This window comes from Chinchilla lanigera, unplaced genomic scaffold, assembly GCF_000276665.1.
Source record: "Chinchilla lanigera isolate Chin_1 unplaced genomic scaffold, ChiLan1.0 scaffold00044, whole genome shotgun sequence".
Classification (NCBI taxonomy): Eukaryota; Metazoa; Chordata; class Mammalia; order Rodentia; family Chinchillidae; genus Chinchilla; species Chinchilla lanigera.
In genome coordinates, this window is record NW_004955445.1 from 14,255,769 (window position 1) to 14,283,080 (window position 27,312).

At 42.2% G+C, this 27,312-nt stretch overlaps 1 protein-coding gene across 2 annotated transcripts in view; it reads left to right on the plus strand.

Annotated features, from left to right (window-relative positions):
- Ptprt (protein tyrosine phosphatase, receptor type, T) overlaps positions 1-27,312 on the plus strand; it is a 775,250-nt gene that overhangs the window by 70,018 nt on the left and 677,920 nt on the right. For both annotated transcript variants that reach the window (XM_013518366.1, XM_005392501.2), the window contains exons 2-4: positions 1,747-2,018; positions 13,002-13,083; positions 21,968-22,083. In XM_013518366.1, coding sequence (XP_013373820.1) covers positions 1,747-2,018; positions 13,002-13,083; positions 21,968-22,083 — 470 coding nt within the window. The remainder of the gene's footprint in view (positions 1-1,746; positions 2,019-13,001; positions 13,084-21,967; positions 22,084-27,312) is intronic.

The following is a 27,312-nucleotide window of genomic DNA, read 5'->3' on the forward strand; positions in this document are numbered from 1 at the left end:
AGGGTGAAACAATTAGGTGACTTATATCTGTTAAAGTGGGCCATCTTGGCTAGGGATAAGTTGTTTTACAGTTTTGTTCCAAATGAAGATTTTAGTGGATGAAATGAAATTTCAAAGGAGCAGTAGATTTCTAGGCAAAACATTCATCCAGAGTCACTCAAGTTTAGCTATCTTGTTTTATGATGCAATTTATTTGGTAGAATCGTAAGATTTTAAGTCCTAGAGTTCAGCCTTCTAGTTGATTGTGAAATTTTCTGCAACATCTCCTTATTTTGTCCAGGCTGTGTCTAGACACCCGTGGTGGCGGAAGAATTCCTTTGTCTCTGGGCAGTCCTATTTTTGCACCAGATACACCTGTTGGAAAGTTTGAGGCATGTTTTGTGGCAGTCTTGCTGCATATCAACCCAAGAGGATATCTGTGGCAGATGAGAATAAGCATTTATTCTGATAGTCATGGGTCTGTGCATTAATTATGGGGTTGGGTGGTGTAGGCTGAGCTTTTGGCCATGTGACTGTGCTTCCAACTCCCAGGGTGGCCTGGCTTGGCTCCTCTCTGTTGAGCTCAGGTCTCCTGCCTGTGTGTTTATTCTTAATCCCAAGATGAAAGGGGCAGCAACTACCTGAGGCATTCTTCCTATGAAGGTTGCTTGTTGTACAAGACAGCAAGTTAAGGTCATCAAGCACATGTTAAGCCTCTGCTAGAGTCCTGTCAAGATTCTGTTGACCAAAGCAGATCAAATTGTGCAGCCCAAAGACAAGAGATGGTGACAAAGCCTCTGCTTCTACTTGGAGGAGCTGCAGAGTCACTGGCAAAAGACTTGGATCCAGGGCAGGACCCAAGTATCCGGGACCAACCATTTAATCTGTCAGAGAAAAAGACACTCATTTTTTTTCTATGCACTAGCCTGTTTAATGCTTAGAAATTGTAGTTATGTTTTCTGCAAATAGTAATAGTAGCATAAACTTTCAAGTGACAGAGAATCTGGGTCTCTTCCTCTCTGACTAAGGAGCCCAATGGAAAGTCATTTAATCTTTAGGTAAAATGAATATCCTCTATCTCCCAGGGTCATCTGAAGGTTAAATTGAAAAATATATGGAGAGTACACCTAACATCAACATTAGTATTCTATGAATGCCTAGGAATTCTTACTTTCCATTCCTCTTGAACATCTTCTAGTAGGTTCTTATATTTCTTTAGGGGCTTTATTTCTTTCTTGACTATACTTTTATAAGTTCTGATTTAATAGCAGTTCACTGTCCTAAATGCAGGATTCCAGATGGAATTTTTTGGAACAAAACCACCTCCCATATTGTAGAGGTTCTGCCTCCATTGAAACAGTCCAAGCTTGCATAAATCTATTTTCATCTTGTTTCACCTGCAGAAGTTGCAGTTAACTAACTTTCTGGGTTTTTATTTCATGTCTCCTTCAGGAGTCACTAGCTGTAATGTTTTTCAGTATGTGTTTATAGACTGTCTGTCTTGTAAAAATATTTCCTACATGCTATCATATCTTAATTCTTAAAGTGCAACGTTGGATAGGGATATTTTTGTCCCACTTATAGCAGAGGTTCCCCAGGTTTAGAAAGGAGATGTAGTTTTCTCAAGGTCAGTCAGACCCTGCTTCTTAGGGTGATTTAATTTCCAGCCATCCCTCTGGCCACCATGTTTGTTGATGGGACTGATTTTCAGAAAGATTTTCTTTCTCTCTCCTGTCTTTACTTCCCACCCTCACTGTGGGGCTCCAGGCTCCTTCATGATGGTGAACAGCTCTGGGAGGGCCTCTGGCCAGAAGGCCCACCTTCTTCTGCCCACCTTGAAGGAAAACGACACCCACTGCATCGACTTCCATTACTACTTCTCCAGTCGTGATCGCTCCAGCCCAGGGGCCTTGAACGTCTACGTGAAGGTCAATGGCGGACCCCAGGGGAACCCTGTCTGGAACGTGTCTGGCGTAGTCACCGAGGGCTGGGTGAAAGCGGAACTTGCCATTAGCACCTTCTGGCCACATTACTACCAGGTATGCCATTTTACCAAGGTTTGATATTTGGAAAGTAATGACAATACACCTTTACACCCCTGCTCTTCCTACAGTGGTTAGGTGTGAAATGGACTTATTTATTAATTCACACATTCAGCCCCTGTGTTCACTGGGTTTCTTTTCCTAGTTAACCATGCAAGTGCAGAAATGACCCAACACAGCCTCTGCCTCCACGGAGGTCATGGTCTGGAGGAGGAGACTGATGTGTAAACAAACAATTACAGCATAGCGTGATCCACATGGCTCCCCAGAGAGCTGGATGAAAGTAGATATGGAAGCTTTTTATAAACTAAATGTTTGATGGGGGGGGCAATTGAAAAGACTGAGATGAGCTAACTATTCAAAGACTACCCCTGAGGAAGGGCAGATTGTTAGAGAAGGTAATTAGGTGGACTTCTAAAATATAACAGGTGAGCTGATCCTGGAGCGTGAATAAAATATTGTAGACAAAGGAAAGACATTTGAATTGTTACAGTGTATGTGATGGGCTGGAAGAGTGAGGGAGAGATTATGGGACAGTTTGAAAACTCTCAGTCCTTTGAGGGAACATTGTAAAGGAATATACAGGGAGATGAGGCTTCAAGGCAGTAGTGTTACTGGAGCTTCCAATACCAGGCTAATGAGATAGAACCCTTTCTCTAGTCAAGAGCAGTGCAACTCAAACTGTCTATGGGGAAGGACCGCTGTCCCCCTTATCTCACTGCGGACCAATACCTTTACAAATTAAAATTAAGAATGTCATGGAAGTGCCAAGTTGCCATGTGTTTCTAAATATCTCTTTGACTTTTCCTACTTGTCTCATTGTGAACTGATTGCACATGGTGTACAGATTGGTACCAGTCCACAGAGCAAGCTTGGAGGGACGCAGCTCTGGGTCTTTATAGATTGAGACCACTGAGGGTTTTTTGTTGTTTTTAAAACAATACCGTTAAGGTAAAACTTACAGGAATTCATCTATTTTAATTGTGCAAGCAATGATTTTTTTTTTTTTTTTCAGTGCTAGGGGTTGAATCCAGGGCCTTTATACTGAGCTACATCCTTAGCCTTCCTTTGTATATTTTTGAGACATGGTCTCATTAAGTTGTCCATCTAGGACTCTAACTTGCAATCCTCCTGCCTCAGCCTTCCAGAGTGCTGAGATTATAGATGTGTACCACCACCAAATCACTGTGTTGAACACAGTGATTTGTATAGTATGCTTACTAAGTTGTGCAACCATCACCATAAACTATTTTTAGAACACTTTTGTCATCCCAATAAGAACCCCTCTTCCCATGTATAGTTGATCACTATTCCCACTGTGAAAGGTTTTAAGTATGAAAGTTACATAGATCTACCTCTCTAATGTCTGAAACAGAAGGTAGACCTGAAAGCGGTAAGATTAGTGACTGTGGCTACTTAGACGTCCTCCAGTCCCATATTCAGGATACAGTCCTCTCTGATTATAGTGTTAGGAATAATTTGTCTATCAAAATCATTTATTTCCAATAATGAGATGACTCAAACTTTATTTTCTCCTTGAATTGGCAACTAGAAATCAGATTTTAATACTCAGTTACCTTCAGTACTTAACCTAGATTTTTGCCATGTCTATTTCCATTTCATCTTTAATTGCTTGTGGTTTGCTTTTTAGAATAATTTTATGGTCTTTTGTTATGCATTTCCTGAATTATTTTCAGAAGTGGAGGAGAGGTGATGATGGTAGTAACAGTGAAGCTAAGATGATGCCTATTCATACCAATTGTTTAGTGTTTCTCATGTTCCAGGCACAATACAAAATAGCCTATGAGCTTTAACTTAATCTTCAGAAAGATTCTTTGAGGCAGGTACAGTTATACCCATTTTAGGATGGTGAAATTAAAGTTTGGAAGCAAGTTCACATGGATTTAGAGTCCTTTTACCCATATTTTGTTTGGTTCTACACTCAAGCTAGTACAATCTAATATATATATATAATGTGAGCCATGTCTAATTTATGAAGTTTAGAAGTCACATGTGCCTTAAAAAGGCACAAAAAACTAGTAAAATTAATTTCATAACATTTTACTTAACCCAATGTATCCAAATACTATCACCTCAACATGTAATCAGTTATTTTACATTCTTTATACATTTTCAAAATCCAGTGTATATTTTACACTTATCACAAGTCCAATTCAAGTGCTACATTTTCACTGGAAATACCAGTCTGTATTTATATTTCATAACATACACAGTTGAAAAGTGGATTCATGTACATATTCCATACATGCTCAAAGATTTTCTAATAGCTAGATTGAGTATCTGTTTTTAAATTTGAATCTGAAGTAATTAAAATGGAGTAAAATGGAAAAAATCAGTTTCCCAGGCTCCCTAGCCACGTTTTAATAGCTTTGTGTGCCTTGTGGCTTCTGCGGTAGGCAGGAGGGAGAAGCTCTTAACTACTTTTCTACAGAGCTTTCTCTAGAATTCTTGGAAAGGTTGGCCCCATGAGCACCCCTGGGGCATGGATAAAGCCAAGACTCCAAAGCTGAGCTTCTGGAAGGTTCCTGGCTTTATGCTGAGCTGATTCTGTTCATTCTCATGCTCGATCTTAACTTAAGGCTGTCTCCTGTAGTCTCTGGATCTGGACCTGCTTATTTTTGGTAGTGGGGTTTATACTTTGGAATCCCTTGTTTGGAGACTTAGAGGAGTGGCTAGTATGATGACTTTTTTGGAGCAGAGGTTCTCAAACAGTGTTAGTTTCCCCCACAACCCCAAGGAGCTTCAAACAACCTGGGGGAGGGGCCTAAGTAGCCATGCTGGGTCCACACTTCCTTCCATTCTCTCCTATCCTTCTCTGCTCTGCCCTTCATTGGTCAAGAAACAGAGGCAGGAAGTAAGGCAAGTTAGAAAGAGAATGGAAGGAAAAGAAGAAGTAGGAGAGGGAAGAAAAGAGGAAAAGAGAAAGCAAATCCTTGAAAGAAATTTTAAATTTCATGAAAATGGTAGTGGTTCTGTGTGCATTTTCACAGACTATGACTCACTCACTCCATTTACTCACCCATTTGTTAATAATTTAGTGATGGCCTCCTGTCTGAACTAGACAAGGGCCAGCTATGAGGAATCAGCAGCGAGCCGGGCAAAGCCAGGCCTTGAAGAGGTCATTGCGGCCTGTGCTCCTTTGGGTCAAGTGAAGCTTCTCGTTCAGCTCGTTTGCTAACAGAATCATGGAGAGAATTGAGTTTGTGAACCAAAGTACCATGTCTTTCCCATGTGCAATATGTGTTTACTAGATTAGTACCAGGTCCAAAAACCTTTATCTGAAGCTTACAGTATTAGACATGTTTCAAAATTCACAGTGTTTGAAATTTAAAAGAAAGTATTTGCATATACCATGTGCTTTATAACACCCTTAGTAAGCTCTGGGGCAGCACCCTATAGACAAGTGTTCTACACTAATGTCTCTACAGCAAAGCCTACACCTGTTCACAATAAGTAGGACAAATTAAGACTGTAAGTAGCATCAGAATAGCTCAGCTCAAGTTTTACCACCAAATTACTTTATATAACTATGTGAAATAATTTGTTCCGGGGCATTTGGGCTTATAGAATTTCATTGAGGGTATCACCTTATATTTTCTACCTGCATCACCACATGTAGGGATAAGCTGTTGTCTGTATATTTTGGGAAGATCCACATATGGAACAGCTGATTTCTGAGATGCCCTGAGGTGAAAGTTCAAACTGTTGGGCTCGCAACAATTTGGAGAACCTACATGGAGTGTCCCCTTTCAGGAGCTGCAGACAGCCTAGTGAGGGTTATGAGCAGTCAGAAAGGGATTTGTACATTGATACTTAATCTATTGTCTCCAATCTAAGTTTGACCTTATACCTCTTTTGCTTATGTGTAAGTCTTAGCATAGAGATAATATACTGTGGACAGTTGGTCTCCGTCCTGGTTTTCCTGAGACAGGCTTGATTTCCTCCTCTTGGTGAAATTGTTGAGAGCATCTATTTCATCATGAGCCCCAGTTTGGATGATAAATGATAGAATTTCCCAAAGAGATTTACAAAATGTGTGTTGGCACATGTAGCTTTAGTTCATCTTCAATTTGTGGATCAGGTCAACATTTTTCTATAGAGGGTAAAGCAGAAAATATTTTCATTTTAGTGGCCCTTAAAGTCTTTGTTGTACTGTAATTACTCAACTCTAACACTGTACCATGAAAGCTGCAATAGACAATATGTAAATGAATAGATGTAGCTGAGTTCTGGAAAATGTTGTATACAAAAATGAGTGGTAGACTGGATTTGAATTCCAGGCCATGGTTTTCTGAAAGTACCCTGAGGTGGGTGATCAAGCTGAGGTGGAGAGATGGTAATTAAGTTCAACAGCACACAGAAAGTCATTGTTAAAGCTAGTGCCAGAACCGAAAGGCCTGGTCCCTAGGCTGTCTCCATTGTATCACTGAGTTTAAACATCAGTGATCTCCAAGGCTCGTGGGCAGCCCTAGGAGGCCTTAGGAGTCCAATTAGAAACACTTTACCAGGGCCTGGTACAAATAGGCACAAAGGACAATGAGCAGGAAAAGTGACCCAGGAGGAGGACAGACCCACCATTTGCCATGCTTTTGATGGAACTTGGGGGAAGCGGGTATTTTCGAGCTTCTGATAGTCCCTGCTTGGAGGCAAACCTGTTGCCTCTCACTTATTTGAACAGTGGCTCCCTGCATTAGGTAGCAGCCTGTCCTGACTTCTAGAGTAGAGAACATTATCAGTAAACTGAAGTTCCCACAATCCTGCTTGGGTCCCCTGGCTCCAAACTCTGTGCCCTGTATTTAGGGAAAATAGCTTTCTGTCCTGAGAGTCTTCTGCTCTCTGGCTTTTAATGTTGGCCGTACCTGTTATCATTTGGAATCACAGTTCTCACATTTGTAATGGAAAGAGGCATAGGTACAATGAAAGGTCCTTTGGTGGGTTAAAATTGTGAAAATTTGTAGCATCGTGTCCAGCTTCCAGTGGGGTTCAGAGATTATTGGAACCAATGAAAAGAAGGAAAGAAGGAAAAAAGAGGAGGCAGGAAGCCTTCTTGAAGGAAAAAAAGGAAAAATACTGCTGTTTTGCCTGTCCTCACACCATTACCCCCTCCTTGCAGTAAGTGGTCTCATCGGGCAGACTCTCTGACTTGCATTGTGTTGGCTGCTACCGCGTTATTCTGTTGTGGTCTAAGCATGGCAGGGGAAAAACCACAAATAGTTGATGGAAGCAGTTTGGAAAACACATATGTGTCATATGCTCATACACACATAGCCACCAGTGTACTCGTATGACCACAAACAGTAAGGTCCACACCTGTGCCCAAGCACCTGCATACTTGGAGACTGACACTTACTCATACTGCAGAGAGAGGTACAGTGCTTCACAAATGGAACATCCTAGAAGATTCAAAGGCAAAAGTAAAATGGGTCTTCACCAGATCTTGAGCTCTGGTCCAGCACATAGGATACTGTGGACTAAATACAATTTGTTTTTCAGCATTGCTGGATTTCAGATTCAATGGTTTAGGCATTCATTTATTAAAGTCATAGGTCATAGTCTTAAATTTGACTATAGCCCTGTGATACGCACAAATTCATCATTCTCATTATCGGGCTTTCTGATGCTGGACCTTCGGCAGGCCCCAGGGGAGGAGGTCCCTTAGCAGCCCATTGTGCCGCACTGGCCTCCTCCGGGGAAGTCAGGTGCTGGTGGAATGTCTGTTAAACCACGAGCTTGGGATTGCTCTTTATCTAGGTAATGTTAATTCTGTTTCATATTTGTAATGATTCTGAATTTTTCCGTCCCAAGATTTAAAAAAATACAAGAACTTTCATTAATTTTGCTGCCACCTGCTTGCTGTGCTCTGCATCTCCTTGAAATGACCTTTCATCCAGTCCTTGTTGTTAGGTAGATTCCTGAAGTGAAGACTCATTTGACTTTGACTTGGGTGAATTTGAAACCCAGGTCCTTTCTCAGGAACTCCCCTGGCATCCAGCAGTCTATGGGTTTAGTGATGTCGCTGGCAATTCAACAGGTTTATGATAGGAGAACCCACTCTCCCTATGTTGGAAATCCACCCCATCTCCTCCCTCATTCATTCCACCCATTCGTCTAAACACCAGATCCTCTTCCTCATCTTATACAGGCCTTCTTGCCTGGTGTGGGAAAGGATATCTTTTAATTTTGGTCTAAGTAATTCTTTCCCATGAAAATTTATATGGTCTTCTTCCTAAGAGTTCTAATAAGGCAATAGTTTTCTCTTTTAAGAGAATGTTTGTAGTTCCTTGACATTTTTTGTCATATGTGTTCTCTGTTCAAGAAATACAAGAGAGTAAAATAGCAGGTCCCTTAATTTACAGCCCAGCATGTCCACACCCTTCCCCTCAATGCACACAACCCATCTTTTTACAGTGCTGTGTAGACATCTCTGAGCCTATTTTGGGAAAATTTTTACTGGCTTTTCCCAATTCCTCATTCACAGGGAGAATTTTGCACCTTTATGTGCAAGCCCATTTCCCCAGCACCTGCACCAGGAGGTCTCCTAGGAGGTTCCAGGGCTGGTCCATGTGCAGTTGACAGTAAGTCCACATGGGAGCCTTGGGGTTGAAGAATGTTCTTCACGAAGTTGAGATTCCCAGCTGAGGTCTTCTGATTTGGTCCCTGTACTCAGGATCCCTGCTTCCATGTACTGACATAAACTGACCGGGGCTCCATGGTCTACCTCAGTCCTCTACCCACCTTCCCTCTGGGTCATTCCCGCCAACATTAGAGTAGACTTCTAGACTTCCTGCTTGCTCTGTTGTCCTTCCTCTCCCTTGTCCTGATTTTCATTCTTCAGGGACCTTGGTTTGAGTTTCCTTCTGAGTATAGTTGGCCAAATATGAGCATTCTGTCTGTCTTCAGAACACCCAGCTAGGTCTTTGCATCTCTGAGGGTCCTGGCATCCTCCCATGTCTTGTGATATCAGTCCTTAGGAATGAGAACTGGCCAGGTCATGGTTGGAGGCTTCTTCTCACCAATGCACAATGATGGGGCAGTCATCTCTACCCTAAGCTGGAGGTATCCTCTGGAGCACCTTCTGAGAATTCCCTGTGCCATTTAAAAATTTTTCATTCATAGATAATTACTATTCCACTTTATTTTTTGTGAATTACCTGCTGAAATCCTTTGCCAGTTTTTCTTTTGGAGGGTTTATTCTTTTTTTTTTTTAAATTCTCAGTAGTTTTTTTGCACACAAAGAAGATATATTCCTTTTAGCTGGCATATGTATTGGAAGCATTGTTCTCAGCTTGTCAGTGACTTTCAATTTTGTTTCAGACTTTTGTTAAGATATAAAGCATACTTTGACAACATAGTTATTTAAAAGGTATTGTATAACTTTAAGAAATTGATTTTCAAGACTTGATCATTATTTTCTAGTTTTAGTAAATTTGATTAGAAAGTGTATAGACCCAAACCTATATAATTTTCTTCTTTGAGAGATTTATTGAAGTTATACTGTGGCCTAGTTTATGATCTTTTCTTTTCTTCCTTTTTCTCTTTGGTTTTTTGAGACAGGGTCTTGCTAGGTAGTTCAGAGTCTCACTATATATGGCCTTGAACTTAATATATAGCCCAGCCTGGCCTTGAACTCAGGTGATCCTCCTGCCCCAGGCTCCCAAATGATGGGAGATTATGGGAGATTATGGGAGCATTGATCTTCTCATAAATCCATAAGCATTTGAACAGAAGTTTCACTCTTTCTAATACATTTTCCTTACATTACACATATTTTTCACTACTTATATTATACATTAGTAATATAACATTTTATACTATATTTATATAATATATATTTATTTATAAATATACACGGTGTCTTTGCCTTTTCTATTTGATTAGGCTACTGAGCCATGCTGTTTTTGGTGTTTATGTTGTGGCATGCAATTAGACTTTGATTATTTAGTCTGAGAGATTGTCTCTATTTTAACTCACTTATATTTATTGTCAGAACAGAATTAGTTTTTCATTTACCAGTTTTTATTACACAGTTTGAATATGTTCATGCAATTTATTTTTAAATGTATTGATTTCATATGTTCTAGTTTTCTTTATTTTTTGCTATGGACTTTGATTTTGGTTTTCTTTGAGTTCTTAAAAAATTATAGCAAGACATCTGATTCTTTATAGAACGGCTTTCAGTTGAATTCCCCTTCTGAAGGAAAGGCAGTTACCCAAATTTTATTTTTGCAAGCATTCCCACACTTCTGTTTGTTAGTTCTCTCTGAAGGACCCGGCTCCCTTAATAAACCACTCTGCTAGAGTGGTTGTTGTGCTAGAGCAACTGCCCTGTTCTGTGCAACTCTCATGCCCCATCACTTCACATAATTCCCGAGGAGCCACATGTTACTTCACTGGTAGATCTTCTACCACCAAGGAAGCTGCCTCCTCACAGCCATTGCCCTGCCTCCAACAGTTTCCTACTCACTTGCTATAACTTTTAGAGCTCCAGGTTCCACTGAGAACACTGAGCTTTGAATCCACAGATCTGGAGCACGTAAGCCACAAAAAGATTCCACAGGGAGGTGTTCCTGATGATTTTGTCACACATCTTGCCATCCATCCACAGGCTTGGCTTAAACTGAGGAGAAAAAGACTGAGGGACAGGGTCTGTTTTGAGGTTGTCGAGGTGGTAGAGATAAACACTGAAGGTAGGTTGGACCACAACAATGAGATTGATACCTGATTGGTTTTGATCTATAAATGGCAGCTTCCTAAGGTCCGTCCTGATAGCTGGAAATATAAGGACAGATTTAACAAACGCTAGTACTGACTATTGTCAAGTAAAGAAGAAACTGAGCGATGAGGCAAAGGAGGTCTACAGAATGATGGTAGAATAGTCTCAGATCATGAGAAAAATCATGACAGTGAAACATCCTCAGAGCCCAGATAAGAGAGAGATCCCAAAGGGAAGAAGTAATGAACACTGACAATTGTAGAGGAGTGGTTTAATGGTAATAATTGGAGTAGACATTTCTTGAGAATATTCTGATGTCCAAAGGAGAACATTAACTCCTTTAATATGAAAATTTATGCGATGAGGTAGACATTGTAATTACAGACAGAAACTGAGTCACACAGCAGTACACTATGTTGCCCAAGGTCGCATACCAGTAATTGGCACCGTCAGGACTCTAACCCAGGCATTTTGATACTAAGCCCAATTACTACATCATCTTCCTTCTCAATGCAAGATAATGCCTGGAAAAAATATTCACTGGACTCCGCATTTATGGTATTGCTGGCGTCAGTCATGAAAGCAGTTTTTCTGGGGGCTGTCAGAGACGAAATTCAAATTCTTTGGCAGGCTGGGGTTTTGCAGGATGGAGTAAGGAAATGTTGGGAGTGAGTGCTGATTCAACTGTGGAGAATTTGAAGTGTGATTGAAACATACTTGGCTGGTAATAGAGAAGAACCTACTACAGAGGGGTATCTTTCAAGAAAGGTATTCTAAGCATTTACCTATGTCAAGGTCAGGGATGAAAGAGATGGCTTGAAGATACAAAATATTGAGAGAAAACCAAGAAGCTGGAACATGTCTGAGTCAAGAGCACCGGCATCACATATACGGGGCCGGGTGTGGTGGCGCATGCCTGTAATCCCAGCACTCAGGAGGCTGAGGCAGGAGGATCACTGCGAGTTCGAGACCAGCCTGGGCTACAAAAGTGAGCTCAAGGCCAGCCTGGACTGCATAGCGAGACTCTGTCTCAAAAAGACAAAAAACAAAAAGAAAAACAAAAACAACTGGCATTTCCTGCTGAGAAGAGATTGTTGTTGGTGTGAGTAAAGATGAGGCGAATGGAGAGCACTTTAGAAATCAGCCCCTCCCTGTCCCCTTGCCTCTCGATGATGTGATGTCTGCTCGAACTGAAAAGGTGGATCTTGAAAGGGGACATTTGTGTGGGGTTACAGTAGCAGAGAAGGCAGATTTGCAGTAGACGCTAATGTTGGAATAAAGGTGGAGAGGAATTGGGGCTTATGCAGAGAATTGTATAGGTGTTAGCCTGGGGGAATGTGGGCTTGTGGAGTGTATAGAAAAGTCCAGGTGTAGGGATAGACTCTGGAAGAGCAGAGGTCCAGATAGCATACGAGCCCAAGAAGCAGCTTAAAGAGAAGTGAGTTGGGAATGGACAGTGGAGTACGAAATTATACCACAGTGTGGGAAAGGGGACTTTCCAAGTTGTAGAAAGGGACAAGGTAAGGCTGAGGGTGCAGCTGTAATGGGCTGGAAGGTGAAGGTACCTGTAATTAGGGAGGTCAAGGGTGTTGCCCACAAAGCTCTTTATATCCCCTACATGAAGATAAAGGTTGGGTGTGAAGGAAGCCATTCACTGAATTATGAAATTTTTAATAAGAAGTGAGGTTGGAGTCAAAGTGAAGAATTCAAAGAACTTACAGCTCTCTATTCATGGACATCAACAGGTAGGTTGTTTCTTATTTTTAAGAGATGCTATTAAGAAACCCAAATGAGTATGTTACTAGGCAATGTAGAATTAAATCAGAATGAATCTCTTAGGCTTCTGCTAGTTTCCAAGGTCAGCATCTTTCTCATCCTTCAGAAACAGTTGAGGCATTCAGAAGTGGTTCTTCCCTGTGCCTCATTTAAAACCACAATGAAAAAGCTGTAAATTGGGGTCCCTGGTCCAGGTTCAGGTTGTTTTTCCTGCATCTAGTGTTATTTCTGAAATCCATTAAAAATGTTCCATGGGGCTGACGTTGGTCACTAGTCACCAGAGTGTGGTCTTTTGCCTTGTTTTTAAAATCCAAGTCAAATGCCAGGGCAGCATGCTGTCCTAACATAGGGTTTCTTTGGTTGGTCCTAATGGGCAGCTAGAACATAAAGGGACTAGGGAATGGGCAGCCAGCTAAAATAAACGCGTGAAACAGCTTCTGCAAAATTGACTCCTGCCCTGTGTGTTGCAGGTGATTTTTGAATCCGTCTCTTTGAAGGGTCATCCTGGCTACATCGCGGTGGATGAGGTCCGAGTCCTTGCTCATCCGTGCAGTAAGTCTGTCCCTTTCCCCCAGTGCAACCTTACTCCATGCCAGACTGGATAGCAGGGAAGCTACACTTCCCCTGTTTGTTCAGCTCACAAACATCTCTCACTCGCTCTCTCTTTTAATCCTGCAAAAATGCTTACATACCCAATGCAATCAGTCCTGAATAAATCCATAATTTTGCTGGCCTGCTCAACTGGGAACACCTCTAGGAATTTGCAGAGAGTGGCAAAACATCTTCGTCTGAATCTCTCTCCATTATTAAAGGAGACTAAAGTCCTGATTGTTTATTAGTGGGATTCAGACCACTGAAGTGGAAGAATTAGAGGGCTTTGGATAGAATATTGTGCAATTGTCTTTAAAAAAGGAATGACACCAAAACACTGAGCAAATTAACACACTGTTCACTCACAGGGAAAAGTACCCCAAAGCTATTAATTCTTTAAAAATAATTTAAAATATACTCATCAGCTCCATGTAGGCATAGGGAGAGATTTCTGCTAGCAGTTAGTATTTATGGTACAGTGTCAAGAATACTCAAAGTCGCACCATCCTCCATCTCCATCCATTTTCCCCTTGAAGTTCCCTCTTTGTAGAATTCAGTTGAAGGTATTTGAATGTGCTTCCTTTTCCCCACTGAATCAAAGGGAGCAAGCGCTGAGTGAAGGTGATCGTGATGACATCATTTCTAGAGACGTTTGTTCCAGGGGACTGTAATCAAAGGGATATGCATGGGGATTAAGGCAGCTCACAGAGAGAATAGCTGGGATGCTAGCCCCCTAATTTGTCAGTACTTTGCATTTTGGAGATTCCTGTCATTTTTTGGGCAGTCATCTAGTTCCAGGTAACCTAGGAGAGCTCTTGTCACTTTCCTGGTGTGATCATGAGTCATAGGGTTAGTCAGCTTTCTGTTACTGTAAAGAGGAACCAGAGGCAGGATAAGTTTGAAAAGAAAGTTGGTTTATTTACCAGATGTAAGAATGGAAGATCTGGTAATCTGAGCAATGTAGTTGAAGATAACAATATGTAGTATCACAGCCACTGTTAATTCCTATCATTTGGTTTTGAAACCCTGCATCACTTTTAATGTTCTTGCTTTGTTTTGTGTTTGTGATGTTGGCATGCTGCTATTGTTCTTCCTTTCCCTTTTACTACTCTCTTTAAAATAAAAGAAAAAAGAAAGAAAAAGAAAATTTGTTTATTTAGCTCACAGTCTTAGAATTAAAGGGCATGGCAGTGGCACTGGCCCAGATCTGGTGATGACTTTCTGGCAAAGTCCTGAAGCAGCACAGAGCATCACGTGACAAGAAACAGGGAGTGGATGTGTCTGTGAGGTCTCTGTCCCTCTTCTATAAAGACACCATGATTTACTCATAAGTGCTTCATGCTAATGACCTTATTTAAGTCTACTCACTTTCCAAAAACCCCACCTCTAAACATCACAACTGGAATAAGTGGTCACTCACTTAATGCCAATAACTTTGGGGATTAAACTCTTGCATGGTCAAAGGGTCAACCCATAGCACTTGTGCTGTGGGCTGTGGTGTGGCTTGCTGCTACTTCAAGAGACATCATATATATATTACTTAGGAGCCTTGTAATCCTTTCATCGGGGAGCTGTTCTCATCTCAGCCACATCCATCTTGCTTTAATTGAAATTACTTTCTCCACTTTGCTGCGGTGAATTTGTCAGACCCTCACACACCACATCTTTCCCTCTTCCTGGTGCTAAAATGCCATAGTGTGACTCACTGCCTTTCAGCACCTTCTCAGGAGGAACTGGAGGTAAATTCCAAGTTCCAGACAATGCTTCTCTTTTGGAAAACTCAGAAACTAGTCAGCATCTCAGGAAGGCTGAAGTCCCCTAGCCTCTTCAGTACTCTGACATAAAGTCTGTATTCTCTGGGTAACTTCCTGAGCCTTTTAGACTTTCTTCTAAAACTCTAAATGGATGGGTCCATCCATTTAATCATGCTTGTGAAATATCACTGCTGAACCAGGCTTTCTGTGAAGAGGATGCTCGAAATCCTCCCGCTATGCAGCATTTACATAGTGGACACCCACATGAGTTCTCCTTACCAGGATTAAATACAGTATTTCCCGCCCTGGGAGTTAGCATCAGCTGCCCACTGAAGAGTGATCTTTGGTTTAAGACTAGCTAACTGTCAGGAGATGTCTGCTCTATCTGTGATCCCTTTAACCATACCCTCAGCCTTACGTGATCCCTAGTTTTAGGCAGTTTTCCTCAAGCAAGCTTTCTACCTTCATTAGTCCCTGTATGTGTTCATTATGGGGCATCTGCCTGAGTTCCTGCTTCATACTTTTATGCTGGATGCCTGGACTTGGTCTGTGCAGTAGGTGATGCTAGGCTCTTCCCAGCAGAATATAGCATGGCTTTCTCTCCCTCGGTCCCAGCACCTCTACTATCGCAACCAACCTTGTTACTCTGTCTTGTCCCAGTCTGGTAAAAGCTCTCTTTTGCTTCTAGCACTGTCCATAGTTGCCACCACAGGAGAAAAGACTCCACTCTTCCTGATAAGTATGATAAGAGAGAGTGTTCTCTGGGTGGCATTTGAATGCCTTTCTACCTCCAGAGTCCCATGACTCCCTGGACTCTTCCTTTCATTGGTGCTGCTGTGAATTTAGGATTCTTCTGACAACTTCATCCTCCTCCTGCTGAGGAGTATGGATTGCTTGGTTATAGAACTGCTGAGAGCCAGTTACCCAGCAAATGGGCCATGGGATATAATTCAGGAGGACGTGGCCCTGGCTTTATTCCTGCATAATGTGCTTTGCTGAGTTCAACCTCAGTTGCTTGGAGGCTTAAGAACAAGTTTCCCAGAAACCACAATGTGGGGCCTCAGTAAGAGCAGCTAGAATAAGGAAAATCCCACTTAATTACATGTGGAAAATTTTGGCAGCGTATGTAGTTAGCTGATGTGTGTCCTTAGCCCGTGGATCATGTGGAGTTGAGTAGGGCCTCACAAAGCCACTTACCAGGACCTGTGCTCAATCCATACCTAGCCCATGAGTTTTTCTATCTTTTCTTTCAACAAGTGGATTATTGAATGTGTGCTATGTATTCAAGAACTGCTCTGGGCAGGGTGTTTACTTAAGAACGACAAGTTAGGTCCTTGTGCTCATGCTGTTGACTTTGCAAAATGGCAGCAGGAAGAAAGGCACTATATAAGTAAGTTATATTAAATAAGTAATTAATAATTTCAAGTAGCACTAAGTGCTGTGAATATAGTAAATATGAGTGACTAAGATTGGTGGTTTCCTTAGGTGGAGTGGTCAGGGGAGGCGTCTTTGAAGTGGCCTTGAGCTGAAACCGGAATCATAGGAAGGAGCTTCTTGTGCAGTGGCTTGGGGACCGAATATTTCAGGCAGAGGTGATAGATGCGCAGGAGCCCCGAGGTGGGAGTCATTCAGTGCTGTTGGTGTGTGCTGAGCAGATGGGACAGAGCAGAAAGGGGTGCAAGTAAACATGGGTCCTGACTTAGGGCCTTGAGCATCATGATGAACAGTTTAGATGTTAATCTAAGTGTAGGGAAGCAATACTAGAGATGGGTATGACATCAGTTCATTGCTCTGTGAGAAATGAGTTGAAGAGCCATAGTGAAGGTCAGGAAAATGGCAGTGAAGAAAGTTCTGGAGCCATGCAAGAAATGGTGGAAGCTGGACCAGAGTGGTGAAGAGTCGCCCATTTACCAACCAGCAAGTATTTATGGAGCATGTAGTTAATGCCAGGCACTAGGTTTATGGGAGTGTGTTCTCTTTTCATTCTCTTTTCTCACAGGCTTCCGTTAAAATGAAAGAGAATGAAAATAAAACAAGTAATGAGGTAATTCTATGATATACAACAGATGGTGAATTACTTTGCTAGGACTGCCGTTACAAAATACCACAGACTGGGTGGGTTAAACAACTGAAGTGTATTTTCTTACATTTCTCAAGTCTAGAAGTCCAAGGTCAGGGGTACTGACAAATTTGGTTTCTTGTGAGTCCTTTCTCCTTGGTTTGCAGATGTTCACCTCCTCATTGTGTCCCCACATGGTCTTCCCTCTGTGTGTGGTCCTTGGTGTCTTCTGTGTGTCCAAAGTTCCTCTCATAAGCACAGTCAGGTTAGGTTAGGGTCCACTCAGTGGCCTCATTTGAACTCAATCACTTTGTTTAAGGTCCGATTTCCAAATATAGTCACATTCTAAAGCACTGGGGATCAGGGCGTCAACATACGAATTTGGCAGGGGACACAATTTAGTCCATAACAGATGGTAGTGCTATGAAGAAACATAAAACATAGAGATAGTGGGGCTGGGGATATAGCTCAGTGGCATAAGCGCCTGCCTGTCAAGCGCAAGGTCATGAGTTCGATCCCTGGTACTGCAAAAAACAAAAACAAAAACAAAAAAAACCATAGAGATAGTGAGTGGTGGCTGGATTATAGATGTATACAGGTATCAGAGCTCCCTGGTCTTATTTGATGAGCTGGGTTGGGAGACCAAAGCATGAAAGAAATCTGTTTCCAGATCTCTGGCTTAGGGAAGCTGGCCGTGCAAGTGTGGGGGAGAGCTGAGCATGTGTGCTGGCTCCTGAGATGATGACCATGGCCTGGGGGGCTGCTCATGAGATTAAATGTCTTGCCATATATAGGAGCTTGTGACCTGTCCTTTACACTGACAGCACTTTCTCCAACCCTCAGCCTTAGAATGGGTGTATTTATGACATTACTCATAAGCTGTGAAATATTTAACTATATTGAAAATTATGCATTTCCTTTAGGTCCTCCAGTTTTTAATTCTCCTGTCTGTCCTTCAAATCATGCTTTCCATTAATACAGGACCAGAGTTTATCCAGAAGTGAGTTTACTAATTATTCCAAAAGTTTTTTGGGGGGTGAATGTCTGATTTGCAAATTGCATCATGTACAGATTAGAGCTGAAGTTATCACGTTAAAGCTTCTAAAGCTTGCCTGAAAGCTTCCAAAGCAATGACCAGCAGTCCGGTGTGATACTCGAAAGAAATTATTTTCTCTTACAACCCTGAAGTCTCTTGTCTACACTTTATAGCCCGTTTAACATTTTTTTGTTATTCCAAAAGTAGTTTAGCCAATAGTTACTGTTGCTGCCATTTTTCAGCGTTAGCCATTAGCAAGGCCTCTGCAGTTATCACTGTGTACGATAAATGTCAGCACCATTTTCCACTTGGTTTCAAAGTTTCTAACTCCTCAGTTGACTTTTGGAATTCTTTAAATCTATTTTTTTTCCCATCACAACCTTGCAGGCCACGTCCCTGAGCCCACAGAGCATCTGCAACACGTCTCTAATGTATGTACTGAGCTTTATCTTCAATTGTGTGGCTTCCTACTGAGCTCTGTCAGGTTTAAAGAGCGAGATAAAGGGCACAATAATACGTCTTCAGATGCTGCACTGACATCTGCAGGAGTTTAAATGTCACCAGCATTTTGCCCCAAATGCACAGCCAGCTTTCTCTTAACCCCATTCTGCGGGATCTCAGTTTTGGGGAGGCTGAGTTTCAGAGGGGAGGAGGTGGGAGATGCTTAAACCACAGATGGTGCCTGGCCTGGGTCTGGAGGTCAGCTGTGTGTGGCTGAAGGTTGGTGAGCTGAAGGTGGTGGAATAATTTCTCTCTTAAAGCTAAAGAGGGGTGGGGAGAGAAATAATGGAAAAGAGTTTGGCTGAAGCGAATATTGGAGCAGGGGAGAGAAGAAAGAGGGTGAGAGAGGCCAGGAGCTCCAAGAGGAGGGCCTCACAGGTCTGCAACATGAGGAGGATCCCTAGAGAGATTTCGGTCATGTGTCAAGGGTAAGACCAGGCCTCAAAGAGCACAGAGAAGAGTGGAGGCCCACAAAGAGGGTGCTGAGTGAGGAGAGGCTGGTGGAGATATTTCCTGGGATTTATGGCTCACATTCACTCGATCCCAACAGTGTGGTACATGGAGGGGTGGGGGTGTCACTGAAATAACGGGACCAGACAAAGCAAAGGTGTCCAGCGGAAGTTGTTCCAGGTGACTAATATAAAAGCAATATATCAGAAACCACAAAATAATACAGCCTGCCTGCTGATGTGTTTTGCTAAACTTGCATGGTATTTTTAAAAAATTCAGGCATGATTTTAGATTGAGCGATTTCATATAATATCTGGATTTCTCTTGAGGCCCCCCTCCCCCATGAAAGCACTTTTCCTCCCTCCCTCCCTTTGCTGGTCTGAAGCAGCAGCTGCCCACTCTCTGTGGGACACAAGGTGTCTGCACCTCTCCCAGAGCCCCCCTACACTCTGTCGCCTTTCCAGTGTTGAGGCTGGTGTCAGATACCAGATATAATTGTGCTTGCCACACTGTTTTTCTTACAGAGAGGAGTCTTTATTTTACCCACATCTTTATCAAAAGCGGGAAAATGCAAGGTAGGGCAAGGAGGTGGGGTTTTAATTTTGATTTACAACAGATCCACTTTATTAATTTGCATACCTATCTAGCTCTTGTAGGTACACAGGTTTGACATCTCTGCTGTAAATCAGCAGTGATTCCTCAGAATATTAACACCAGGGGCCATTAAACACCTACACTGCGAATCAACAAGGGAGAAAGGAGAGGGATGGAAAATGAAGGAATCAAGACAAAAGGTCTGTGGCTGAGAAAGGAAAAGTAGGGAGGAGAGGAGTCAAAAACAAGCTGGGGACATTGATCTGGAGAAAATCTATCTCTAATTGCACATGTCGCAGAGCTTAATTGTTTGCCCAGTGTCCCAAAGGCTGAGGGAATACCACCTCCCTGTAAAACCTCACGCAAATATTCCCAGCACTGGAGCCAGTATTCTGTACACCCTTCTGTGATGGGGTGGATGTCCCCCTCCAAACCTGTGGCATAAACTGATTTACAAGGTTCACTCTATTCCCTCCTGAAGAATTGACTTGAACTGATAGTTCCAAAAATAGCTTCGTAAAATTATACAGGAGAACCAAAAGAAAACAATTTCAAGCAATCAAAGCAGCATGACATTTGTCAGATTGACTAGATGCAGGAATCTTAAACTCTGAGAAGTCTTCAAGGAGAGGTCTTCCCTGGGCCTTGGACCCTGGAAGCCACTCTAGCCACAGGGTCCTGAAGGTAGCATGTGGGGTCTTTGGGCTGTTGTCATTAGTTTCAAAACCTGAGCAGAAGGTGTCTATTTTCTCCCAGCAAGTGTGCTGGATCGCGCAAAGGCCCTATGGCTTTTGTGGAGATTTACAGGTGGTGACATAGTTTGGTAGACAAATTCCATTCAAAGCAAGAAGCCAATCAAGGAAAGGGGTCACTCGAAAATATTTAAGAGTAGGGAGAGGAGCCTGGCCTGGCAGCCGGATGTCTGTCCGGTGGCACTATCTTCATCCCCAATGCTCAAGATGCAAGAGAGCATGCTATGTGAGTCCTAGGTTGGGGCTCAGATAGAACCAGGATGAGTTCTGTTTCTGTCTCTCACTGGCACTGTGTAGCTTCAGGAATATTAAACTTGTTTGAACATTGGCTTCTATCTCTCTAGCGGGGAAATGACAACAGTATCTGCTGCACAGGGGTGTGATAAGGTTGAATTAGATAAAACATGCAGAGCGTTTATCATATCTGGCACTGGAGGAACTTTCAGTAAATGACATTATTGTTACTATTTATCTCTTTCTGTTTTTAACTCCCTCTGGAAAGATGGTGTGTGTGGATCCTCTTTGATCATCTCAGAAATCTCCAGTGGGTCTCATTCTAGGTTGGCTTAGGCCATGCTCATCAATGGCTTTGTTGAGGATGGTAGGGATCCTTTACTGTGCTCAATGAAGACACATTCCTCTAGTCATGGGCGGTCAGCTGATGTAGTACTAACAGTGCTGGTATTTGGAGAGCAAACAAGGAAAAAGGTGAATCCAAGTTACCCAATGGAAAACGTGTGTTTAATCCTAGGACTGATTGCCTAGAGACACTGATTTGCATTTGAAAGCCCTTTCTGCTGCTATGACATCCACAGCATCCATGTCCCACTACCCAGTCTTGCTCAGGCAGTGATGTTGCTTAGACGTAAGAGCACATTGTGGGCTCCGTGACTTTGGGGAAGTTTCTGGATTTCTGTGTATCCCAGTTCCCTCGCATACAATAGAGTAGCACCACCAGCAGCGGCACTGGGTTGAATGAATTACTGCACATAAACACCGCAAGTGGCACCTGTCACACAGCAGCACCCAGTGACTGACAGCTCCTAGTGTGCTCTTCCTCTCTCTTATCCCTCACATTGCATTCGCCTCATCTTCGTTAGCAGCAGCATCACCAATGTCAAGTGCAGATCTCAAGCCAAAGGAGCTTTCCCTCAGCTTTAGATTTTCTGCCCACCCAGGGAGCAGGAAAGACCCTTGTGTGGTGAAGATCTTCCCTCCACCCCACTCCAATCTTCTGTCTTCCTAGCTCTGAGTTCTCTGATTCCCTCTCTCATCTGGTGCCAGGCCCAGGGGCAGTAGTGAATTTGGATGCGTTTTAGGGTGCATGTGCCAATCTAACAGAATCGTATCACACAGTAGCTGGTAACAGGGACTTTGAGGGTCTCAGGGACCTGGACTGATGTCTTGCTTCCCTCCTTTCTGGGTGTCTGACTGTGTGAAACCAGATCACCCCTCTGAGCTATGGTCTTCTGTTCTGTGCAGTGGGGAACGTGGCGAGGCTTGCGTGAGGTGATGTGTGTAAAATCCATAGATCGATGCCTGCCTCCCGAAGTGATCCACCGGCTGTTCACGGAGCCAGGCCTCTTCCCAGGCACACTTGCCCTGCTGCCCAGTGCCCATCTTCAGCTGCCATTCATGACAGGGAAGTGATGCAAGCTGTTGAATCCTGTCCTCACGTGTTCTTTGGTTTCTGTCTTAGGAAAAGCACCTCATTTTCTGCGACTCCAAAACGTCGAGGTGAACGTGGGGCAGAATGCCACGTTTCAGTGCATTGCTGGTGGGAAGTGGTCTCAGCATGACAAACTTTGGCTCCAGGTAAGAATGGAGGAAGTGCCTGCTCCTACTGGTCCTTCTCTCTGAAAAGGAAGAAAGTATGTGATATGTGAAGGGTTTGGCGGTACAGAGAGGGGATACTTTAAAGTACTTCTGCTCCTTAGGGGCTGCTTCCCATCCATGATCTTGTTAAATCTTCACTATAATTCTTTCAGGTTGGCACCAGTGCACCCATTTCATGGATGGACAAACTGAGGCTAAACCTAAAAATTCCAGTTCTAGAAGTTATGACTATAACTTACCCTAACTACTCTCTTATAGACTTTGTCTTTTAAACCCAGATTACCAGGTGTAAGGCAAAGTGAGCATTTTAGATACTGCATATGTATCACCACAAAATACTGATATTATTTATACAGTTCTTCTATCTATACAGTGGTTCACCACTGTATCTGGGCAGTCAGTTACTCTTTTTCCACAATATATCACCAAAACAAATAATCTGTCTGTTCTCCGATTAAATGATTTCATTGGTGACATCATCAGGAAAGTATTTTAAGCTTGAATTTCTTTTTCTATTATTTGTGTTCCTTGATGCTAGTTCATTAACAAGATGAGACAGAATCTCTTTGGGTAGGAGGTGAAGGCAAGGGGGAGAATGCAGCATACACACTGTGGCAGCAGTAGCATAGACACTGTGGGAACAGTAGCATAGACTTGCCAATATGAACACAAATACCAAATCCTGGGGCAACACAGAAGTTAGAACAGTAGCCATGAGCGCCTATGGCAGTGGCTAATCCCAGTACACTGGGAGGCTGAGGCAGGAGGGTCACAAATTCTAGTCCAGCCCTGCAACTTAACACCTTAATGAGACTCTGTCTCAAGACTTTTAAAATAGGGCAGTAAAGGCCCCGGGTTCAATTTCCAGTACCACAACCCAAAATAATGTTTTCTTAAGGTATCATTGAAATGTAATATTTAAACTATATAACGTGTAAGTTTCATATATGTTTATATGTGAAGCTATTTCCACAGTCAAGTTATTCTGTATAGCTATGAACTCCCCAAAATTTCTTTCTCCCATTTTAATCCTCTCTTCATTTCTCCCCACTACAATGTGTACCAGCACAGCAAACCACCATAGGCAGCCACTCTCCTGCTTCTTGGCACTGTATGTTTACACAATCTAGAATTTTACATAGATGGAATCGTGTAATATATACTCTACCTCCACTAGACATAATTATTCTGAGATTTAAACACCGTGTTGTATCCATCTATACTTTGCTTAGTGAGTTAATGCCAAGAAATATCCCCTTGTATGGTTATACCACAGTTTATTATGCATCCGTGTGCTCATAGACACCTGTTGGATTTTTTGCCGTCTGAGGCTATTACAAAGAAATTGCTGTGAGGATTCATGTGTAAATCTTCGTGTGGACGCTTGTGTAAACATCTAGAAATGGAATGGCTGGGTCCCTGGGGACATGGATGTTTCACGTTTTGAAGAATGACAAGCTGTTTTCAAAAACAGTTGAACAATTTTACATTCCCACCAGCAGTTTAGAAAAGTTCTAGTCACTGCACAGTGTCCCCAGCACTCACTATGGCCAGCCCTTTTAGTTTTAGCCATTTGAATAGGTGTGTGATGGTAGCTCTTCATGGTTTGAAATTTCATTTCCCTGATGACTAAAGATGTTGAATGTGTTTCCATGTGCTCATTTTCCCAAATAGCTCTATGTACTCTTTGATGGGAGTTCACACTGTCACTTCTCTTCTTAAATTTGAGCCCATTTCCTGCAGTTAGAAGCTCCCTAGGGGAGAAAAAGCCCATCTAGGGACTAATAGTTCTTTCTTGCTACTTTGCAGCACAGCACACTGAAACACACTACAGCAAACAGTGCTGTCTGCTCTTCCTTCTAAGTCGCTCTGGTATTAGGTAGTGTTATTTACTCTTTTCATTTTAATTAGCATTAAAGTGCAGCTTGGACCCAAGAAGCTTTGTCATTTCAGTGGCACTGCCTCGACGAGATCATGGGAGTGAACTGGGACGATCACAATATTTTGAGCAACTTTATTTGTGTTTTCCAATTATTTTATGATTGTTATTGCTACCATTCTGAGTTGCATGCCCTAAACCTTAGATCTGTTAGAGCGAGGATGTCAAAGCCGAACATAATGGAAGTTTTGAGGAAAATTGATAGAAACACAGTGTATAGCTCTTCCACATCTTATTATTTATTTATCTACTTTTCAATGTAAACCAAATCTTATTTCACGGAACGTTTTTCAGGTGACTTACAGTGAGATATACAACATGACAAGACAGCATAAATTAAAAATGAGGTAACACAAGATGGGAGGGAAGACTACACTAGAGCTGATAATAATGCAAAAACTGCATTTCTGCACACCTGCTGTTGAGGAGCGGGTCACAAACAGAGCCCACAGCCCTGCAGCCAGCAACAGAATAAAGAAAACTTGTCAGATATACAGTTTCACGACGTCTACGAGATAAACACAAACCAATTGCTCAGGAAAATTCTAACTGTTGTTCACACAGAGGCCAGACAGGAATTGTTCCCCGGAGTCCTCATAAAGAAAACACTGTGTGATGTAATGAACAGCGTCCTCGCCGCAGTCTTACGGAGGGCGCACAAGTGGGTTTCATAGCCTTGTTCCACATAATGATGTTTCTGTGTAAAAGCGATCTGGGGAAGGGAGGGGAGGCGGAGGGGACCGGTGGGGACAGCTATGCCAGAGGTCCCCAGTTTTCTGCTAATCTATCTCCATCCTGGGATGCTCTAAACATAGCTAGTGAGTGAATATACTTGATAACTATTTCTCCAAGGAAATCTCCCTAAGTATTGTCTCCCTTGTCTGTATTTCAGGGAATATTGAGAAGAGAATATTTTTATTACACTCTCTGGCAAATGCTTGCATGGCTAGTTAAATCCAGGCTTGTATACAGCAGTATGGTTGGAAATAGATTGTACTAGTCATAGGGTTCTTCAGGGAAATAGAACCAATAGCACCCCCCGTGAATGCACACACAAAAAGAGATACATTACGAGGAATTGGCTCACAGGGTTATGGAGGTTGAGAAGTCATACAAGCTATTGTCTGCAAGCTGAAGACCCCAGGAAGCTGGGATGTCATTTCATTACAAATTCGGAGGGGCTGGTGTGTAAATCCCAGGTCAAGAGGAGAAGACCAATGGGTCAGTTCAAACAGGTGGGCAGGAAGCAAAGGGGCAAATTCCTTCTTCTTTGGCCTTTTTTGTTGTATTCAGTTTCTTGAAAGACCAGATAAACCCACCTACTTTGGGGAAGGCAGTCTATATTACTGAGTCCCCTGGTTTAAATGTTGATTTCATCCCGAAGCATCCTAACAGACACACTCAGAAACATTGCTTTGTCTGGGCAGCCTGTGTCCCAAGTTGACACCTAGCATTGATCATCACAGAGGTTAACATCTTTCTACAAAATAGGAGGTGCCTGTCAAGACATTACCGTCAGGAGATGGCTGTAGTCCCAACGGGAGACAGGCCAAGACAATACCTGTTTCTCCTGAGGCACTGCTTTGGCTCTGATCCAGCACTAGGCTTTACAAGACTTGCTGGGGTGACAGCCTGAGAGTTTCTAAAGCGAGTGAAATGGGCACACTGTAGCCAAAGGAGTGGCCCTATGGCATCTGCAGCAGGTCCAGGCTTTTGTAGTGCTGTTTCCTGGTATAACTTCCATTGTAAGCTGAGGAATTTCATTATCTCACCAAAGATAGGAACTTTTTAATCTACTTCTTTGATTCAGGAAAGAGTCTTGGTTTTCCAAAATTGGGTATCAGTGGTTGTTCTTTCAGCAGTTGTTCTGAAGCAGTCATTGGACTCCCAGATAGATGTTTACCTATCTCTAGTTTGCCAACCACCATATTAGATATTTAAATCTTGGCTACCTGTATCATGTAGAGAGTGTTTGTCTCGCTTTTCACAGAGCAGAACTCTGTAGGCTGCTTTTCTTTAAGTGCTTTCAGATGAAAACATTAAAGAGGAACACCAGCTCACATCTCTAGTTTGTGCCCTCCTGGAAACTTTATATGCTCTTCTGGGACTCTATTTGTTACTGTTGGCTTTCACGCAATTACAATGCAAGTTTTTGCCCAAGACCTATGTGGAAACACCTGTACCTGAGCCCAGAATACTCCTACAGCTTCAGGTGAAAGGCTTAACAAAAGGCCAGTAAATATTATGAACAAACTTGTCTCATCCTGGATGGGTCTCTTGTTGAGGTGAAGAGGTTAATGCTGTGGTCCATGGCCAAAAGCCTTCATTCAAAATTCCTTGTGACACATTGATCTAAGAGACTGAAACTTTTCAGTTTTTGAGCAATTTTTCAAGGAACTAGTGGTGTGTATTTAAAGTAGGACATCGTGTATGCAAAGTGGCTTACAGTTTGGGGAAGCTGCTTTAGAATAAGAGTACAAAGAGGTAGGACTTCACTGATAGACTTGTCTCTGCAACACTATAAAAACGTAAATGGGTACCTCTTTTCTAAATGATAACTAGGCAGTATTTATGCAAAGTTTTAAAGGTTCATATTCACCTGTGGGTGATTTTATTGTTGGTAGTGTATAAAAAATAACCAGGAATGGGGATCAAATATACCTGCAGTATGCCCAATAGGATACAGTACTAGGAAGAATCCAAGTGTCCATCAAGAGAGATTAAGTAAATAAATGCTGGAATGAAGCAACTAAATATCTGATTATAGACCTTACTATAACACTGATACAACTATACCACTAGACGTTACTTAATAGCATTCTCACAGTATATAATTAAGTGAAAAGAACAAGTTATAAAGCAGTATATTCAATATCTTAACTTTTATTAAAACACATATATATATACAAACATACACATATTCATATAATACGTATATAATATATCCACATCCTTATATACATACGCATATACATATAATACTATCAAACAAATATGAATGCACTTGTCATTACAGATCATGTATGCTTTTTATTTTCATTTCTATTTTCTGTTACACCCAGACACTATAAAATGAACATAGAGAACTAATATACACAGAAGTACATCCTGTTAAAAAAGAAAAGGTGGTCACTTTGCTCGAGATACAGACTATTCTAAGGCTGGCAGGAAGCCTTGCTGTGGTCGGGTGGGTAACTAATTCTGACAGAAGTGGCGGTCCCCAGCAAGGGCAAGGTTCCAATTCCCTCAGGTTTTTCCACAGCCTTGTC